This window comes from Haplochromis burtoni, unplaced genomic scaffold, assembly GCF_018398535.1.
Source record: "Haplochromis burtoni strain Fernald_Lab_line unplaced genomic scaffold, NCSU_Asbu1 Contig_85, whole genome shotgun sequence".
Taxonomy (NCBI): Eukaryota; Metazoa; Chordata; class Actinopteri; order Cichliformes; family Cichlidae; genus Haplochromis; species Haplochromis burtoni.
This window is the reverse complement of record NW_024582446.1, coordinates 1,543,733-1,549,892: the sequence shown is the minus strand read 5'-3', so window position 1 is coordinate 1,549,892 and position 6,160 is coordinate 1,543,733. Positions and strand designations below refer to the sequence as shown.

The window sequence follows — 6,160 nt, the reverse complement described above, 5'->3', positions numbered from 1 at the left end:
TGTAACTCAAGCTGAACATTAAGTCATCCAGAAAAACAACAAATGTGAATAATGAGACACACGGAAGGAAAATGCACCAAAATCATACTGTATTTATTGCACATCACAGGCTGATGATGTATGCTGTAGCTGTGAGCCTTCATTTAAAAAAGAAAAAAGGTTTAAAAGAAGGAGAAAATTGGAACTCGAAGCCTGCAAATGCATTTTATATACAACAATCTGGTCAGGATCGTGATGCTATCCCTGCACCTGGTATACATGCAGCTGCTTTCGGTTAACTGCTTCTGACAGGCAAACAAAATACCTTTCAGTCATTTATATAAAACCAATGAATTACTATAAAAATACAGGAAGATGAGTGTAAAAATAAACAGTCATCAGACTAAAAGGAAATGTGCATTTTGTTAGCGATTGTCAAGAGCCAGAACATGTTAGACATTGAGTTCTTATGGTGCAAGCTGAACTCAAGAAAGGCAGTGAATACCTACTGAATACCTTGCTACTTAGATGCAGCTTTGCTTTGAACTTAATACTATGCAAGCAGGCTAATATGCACGATCAGATCAGATTCATTCTTCAGATGAACACAGTGAAATGCTCAGATTTCAAATTTGGCATAAAATACAACTGAGGCTAGAACTTTGTTAGCTTTGCAGGTATCTGACCCCAAACATGTAGGATTCTACAAATTTATTTGGTTATGGTGATGATACAAAATCTAAATATAGCATTGTTATTATAAAGTATTGTGAGGGGAACATGACCGTCTATACAAAATACCGTAAATATTAATATTTAAGGAGACAGTTCATTCAAAACCCAAAAAGTAAACCCCATAAAATTGCCAGACTATTTTTTATCCTTTGGGGTGCATGACAGTTTAAAAAATTCATGGCAGTCACTTTGATAGTCATTGAGCAACTTCAATATGAATAAAAGCGGCAGATCTACTGTATACCAGCCAACAGGGTAAAATACTGAGCACTGCTGAAACTGCTGACCTGACCTCAGCTGTTTTTAGTGAGGGGAAAAAACACCACAATTCAAATGATTGTTTTCGACTTTCCTAACTTGTGATGCTTTTGTTTTAATAGTGGAGTATAAATTAAAAATGTCTTGTGACATTTATTACTCATGTGTTTTTTGTGTCGCTACAAAACAGCACATACACGATCCTTCGTATTGGAAACAGGCGATGAATGAATCCATTTAAGCAATGCTATTGGCTGTCAAAGCACTTTAATGACTTTATAAAGTATCTTTATTAGTTGGTCACAGTGTTAGCTATGCTGATGTTGCCTGCAGATTAGACTGGTTCTAAGTATCACAAAACCTTCACATGTATTGAGCGTGTGCAGGTACACAAGGGCCCTGAGCTTAGATGTCAGATTTTTAAACAAAGAGTACATTTACTAGGCCTTCAGCCAAGTCTGTGATTCACAAAGACAAGGGCTTCCAACCATTACTCACTTGCAAAAACACACATACACACTTCTACAGGTTGTTCTGCAGCCAGCTGAGGTAACCCCTGAGTGCCTTCTTCCCAACGTCAAATTCAAGTGGCCAGGATGTTAAACTGAAACATCCATGGAAGCCATCCTCATAGTGGTCGCTGGTAACAGCGACCCCTGCATCCTGTAAGCGGCGGGCATACATCAGCCCATCATCCCTCAACACGTCATGCTCACATGTTAGAATATATGCACGAGGGCATTTTGCCAACACTTCTGGCCCAGCCAGCAGTGGTACCGCTCGCACATCAAGCAGGCCTGGCACCTTCTTCAGAAACCCCTCAGATCCCTTTTCCACAATAACAGGCTTGTAGTTCTTCTTGTACTTCTGAGTAAGTAGCACATTCCAGTCAAGTCTTGACCTCAGCTCTGGGGTGAGTGAAGAGTGTTGCAAAGCGCTGTGGTTGTTCACTAAAAACTCGGGCATAAGAGAGAGGTCAATGTTCAGATACTGCAGCCAGAACTGGATCATGCTGGTCCGGTAAAGGACGGGGATATATTGGTTCTGCAAATAGGAGGGTGTATTGAAATCCAAAGCCTGGAGCACTGGATAGATCAAAGCTTGGACACTGAATTTCACACTCATGCTGTCATCTACAGAAATCTGAAAAAACAAACACACAATATGAGTAATGGCTGTGTACATTGCAATGCAGACTGTGTGGTGATGTCAAATGGTTGGTTCTCTCCTTTTCCTTACAGCAAGATGAACGTGTGTTTTTCTTCTTTCTTTCAACTCTAAATTACAACCAACAACAATGTGGTGTTGGACTTTTTTTTGTCATGTTGCATATTAGAGCCAGGTAGTTCAATTCAATTCATTTTGTTTATTTATTCGCCTCAAGGCACTTTATATTGTAAGGTAGACCCTACAATAATACATACAGGAAAAAAAACAACAATCATATGACCCCCTATGACCAAGCACTTTGGCGACAGTGGGAAGGAAAAACTCCCTTTTAACAGAAAGGAACCTCCAGCTGAACCAGACTCAGAGAGGGGCGGCCATCTGCTGCGACCGGTTGCAGTGAGGGGAGAAAGACAAGACATGGTGTGGAAATAACAGCTTTGTAAAGATAGCTTTGCAATGCAACTAATTTACAGTGCTGTGAAATAGCATGTGCACACATCCTGTTTTCAACTAGTTCTGTGTGAAAAACCAATGCTCCTCCCTTGTTAAATAATTAATTAAATATCATGGATAACTTTTTATAGAAAGCTGAGTTCAATTTCACCAGCCACACTCAGCTGCCAGACCTGTTGAATCAGACGAAATTACTTTAACAGAACCTGTCTGAGGTGAAGGGTTTTGAAGCCATTTCTAATTCTTTGGTGTTCCAGCAAACCATTGTGAGATCCATTATTATATTAATTGTGAGCCTTAAAAGGAGTGGAGAGCTTACCAAAATTACTCGAATAGTGTATCGACAACTCATTCAGGAGGTCACAAAATAACCAGAACAACATCCAATGCCCTGCGAACCTCACTTGTCTAAGTTAAGGTCAGAGTTCACGATTCAACAATAACACTGAGCAAAAGGGCTGCTTTGCTGCTTCAGGACCTGGATGACTGCCATAACTGATGGAACCATGAATTCTGTTCTCTGCCAGGATCAGTTTGTGCACTGAAGCTCAAGTTCACTTAGATTTACAGCATGACAATGATCTTGAACACAACAGCAAGTTCACCTCTGAATGGCTCAAAAATTAGGGTTTTGCATCGGCCTGGTCGACTTAAATCCAATTGAGATGCTTTGGCATGAACTTTATTAACCAAGCTGTTCATGTTTGAAAACCATTCAAAAACAATGCTGCAAAGAAGAGTGAGACAAAATTCCTCCACAGCAACTTTTTCCCTTAATAAATTAAAATCATGATTCATAAACTGCATTTTGTATTACCTTGGGTTATTTTTGTCTAGTATTAAAAACTGTCTGATCACTTAAAACATCTAAGAATGACAAATATGGAAAAACAAAGAAATCAGGATATATGTCATGATCCAGAGCATTATACTAGCAGTCGTGGAAGGCATTTTATGAATTAAAACATTTGGCATTTGAGCTTGATATACGAATTGTCGCATGCATGCAGAAAATAGCCTCTGCCTTTACCTCCTGAGCAACTGCAGCAGCAAGGTTTCCTCCAGCGCTGTCACCTGCCACAGCCACACGATCTGGGTCAATAGAATACTTGGCAAGAACCTCTGGAGACAAGAAGTGTTTGGCAGCAGCAAGACAGTCTAAATATGGCACTGGAAAGTGCACATCTGGATACAGACGATACCTACACACACAGAGGGTTCAGATGTAATTTACTAGAGGTTTAGAAAGCTTTGGAGTATATAATTAAAGGGACACTCCACTGATGTTGTGAATGGAGACTACAGTTTTGCAAGGGGAAACACACTTACTCAACAGAGACCACAACAGTATTCAGCTCATCTGACACCATTCGGTTGGTAATATCATATGGCCCCTTCTCTGAGGAATTGAAAGAGTGAGAGACGGTTAGATATATGCCATTTGTGTTATTGACACTTAATAAACTTTGCACCTAAAAAGCAAAGATAGCTGTAATTATCACAAGTAATGTCTCAAAGTCTATGATTCTTTTTAAAGTAGGCATATTATTTTTATTTCTAACTAGAGAAAGCAGTTAGAGACTCACTGGTGGTGCCGAGGGCCCAGCCACCTCCGTGGAAATACATCAACCCTCTCCTCAGATGACCCTCCCCTCCAGCTGGGGGCTCGTAAACTCGCACTGGGATGCCAGCGAAAGAGATGTCACTGACCTTCACACCTGGAACGGCCCCTGCACTGGACTCAGTACTCAGAAATTCCTTTAATATCCCTTCAAAGCCAAATGTGAACTGCCTGAAAGATCTAGTGTGATGGTCAAATCCCAGCCATTGCTTCAAAGAGGCCTGAAGACAAGAGTAAACCAAACTCCAGCTCAAACCCCTTGATTGGTACTTGTTTGTTTCAGGACACACATTAAGAATTTAATACATAGATTGAAAGGAAATTAGTGGAAACAACAGAAAGTCATAGGGAATTTGGCAAAAGGCAAAATGTAGTCATCTCTTGGCAGGATTTTGAGACACAATTTCTCACAGTCACCTTTCTCCTCCTACACTGTGCATTACTGATATGTCTGCCCTTTCCCTCACTTAGAGTGTCACAACAGCAGTGCTGAAGAAACTGTTGCACTGTCACATGTGCAGATATCACATTTTCACTCTAATGAAGAATAAAGTCAGTTTCTGTTATGCATCAGCACACTGTTCACTAGTGGGTTTTAAAACTATTTAACAATATCAGTCACACTTGAGCACGTTCTTGTGCATAACGTCTGCTGTAGAAACAATGAAGCAATGCAAAATTAGTATTAGTGATGTTTTCTTAAACAGTGTCCTCAAACTAGATGCTAATGACTGTTTTAAATCTTAAAATAACACAAAAAAACACACAATAAATCCAGATTTTTAGTAAAACTCTCGCTCTGAGGATTAGTCTAGGCCAGCGTGCTAATAATTAACGGATAGTTTCTAGCCATCTATTGTCTGCCACTTTCAAAATGTAGAACACAGGTCAAGGTGTAAAGTTCATGATCCTCTCACAGCCCCAAAATAAAAGTCTCAATAACCTTTGAACTCACACAGTGGGATTACTAAATGAGCTCTTTCACAGACTTGGTGCATTTCAACCCTGCTGTGAAATCAGATTTCATGACACAAGCATGAAAAGACCTCTGGATATCTGGTCATCCAGTAAAACTAAAAATTGGACTATAGATACCTTGAATCCATGACATCCGTATTTATTTCAGCAGCATATCATTTTGCACCGTTACACTGAATATCAACACCAAACATCATATTCTAGCAAAGAAAGATGGTACCTCCCCCCCTAAATAAACACAAGGTTCAAAGTCCAAGTCTGTGTTTGAGTGTGTTTTGTTCAGAGCATGTTTTTAATAATGCAAGCTTTTCAAAGACACAGTGCATGCAGCCAACCTGTAATAACACATTTAATTAAAACTTTGCACATAGAAAAGTCAAGATTCTGTCTAATGCGATCCTTCTCATTCGTCTCTTTTTGATGCCTTACGTGCACCAGCTTTTCTTCCTAGTGAAAATATCTACTCTCTTACCACATGAAATGCTGTCCTTAAATAGGCATCCAGTATCATCAACTTCCACGGCTGCTGAATGGCATCAGGGAGCGGGATGTAAATATAATAAGCAAGTGCCAGCGTTAATGACACAGTAAGCAGGAGTGACAGCAGCCTCATCTCGCAGCTGTGGGATGATGTTTCTTCAGTTACTGACTGGGTGGAAGACTGAGACAGACCCCGCCGCTTCAAGCTGTCTGATTCTTAATTTGTCACTGGCGCTTGGCACCAGAATACATGGGCAATTAAGCACTTCCGCTGGAAATCTTCAAAATAAACCTACATTTTCAAAGTGACGTTTCTTTTAAAAATAAAACGTTTTGAATAAATCTATTTTAGTCACATAACTTTGAAATTGGAAAACATGAAATAGCCGTGGTTCATCTGGTCATATGCAGGCAGGTCGTATGAAAAATAAAACAAATAAACTAAAAAAACAACAACAACAAAACAAAACAAATACATTGAGGTAA

General features: G+C 39.7%; 1 protein-coding gene across 1 annotated transcript; it reads right to left on the bottom strand.

Annotated features, from left to right (window-relative positions):
- Positions 1 to 1,222: 1,222 nt before the first annotated feature.
- On the bottom strand, positions 1,223 to 5,918 carry nceh1a (neutral cholesterol ester hydrolase 1a). Its single transcript, XM_005926052.3, has 6 exons — positions 5,667 to 5,918; positions 4,182 to 4,437; positions 3,925 to 3,994; positions 3,626 to 3,797; positions 1,460 to 2,115; positions 1,223 to 1,428 (listed from the first exon to the last, which is right to left on the bottom strand). Exons 1-5 carry the CDS (start codon positions 5,805 to 5,807, stop codon positions 1,495 to 1,497), a joined length of 1,260 nt encoding a protein of 419 aa, XP_005926114.1. The 5' UTR covers positions 5,808 to 5,918; the 3' UTR covers positions 1,223 to 1,428; positions 1,460 to 1,494.
- Positions 5,919 to 6,160: the final 242 nt, after the last annotated feature.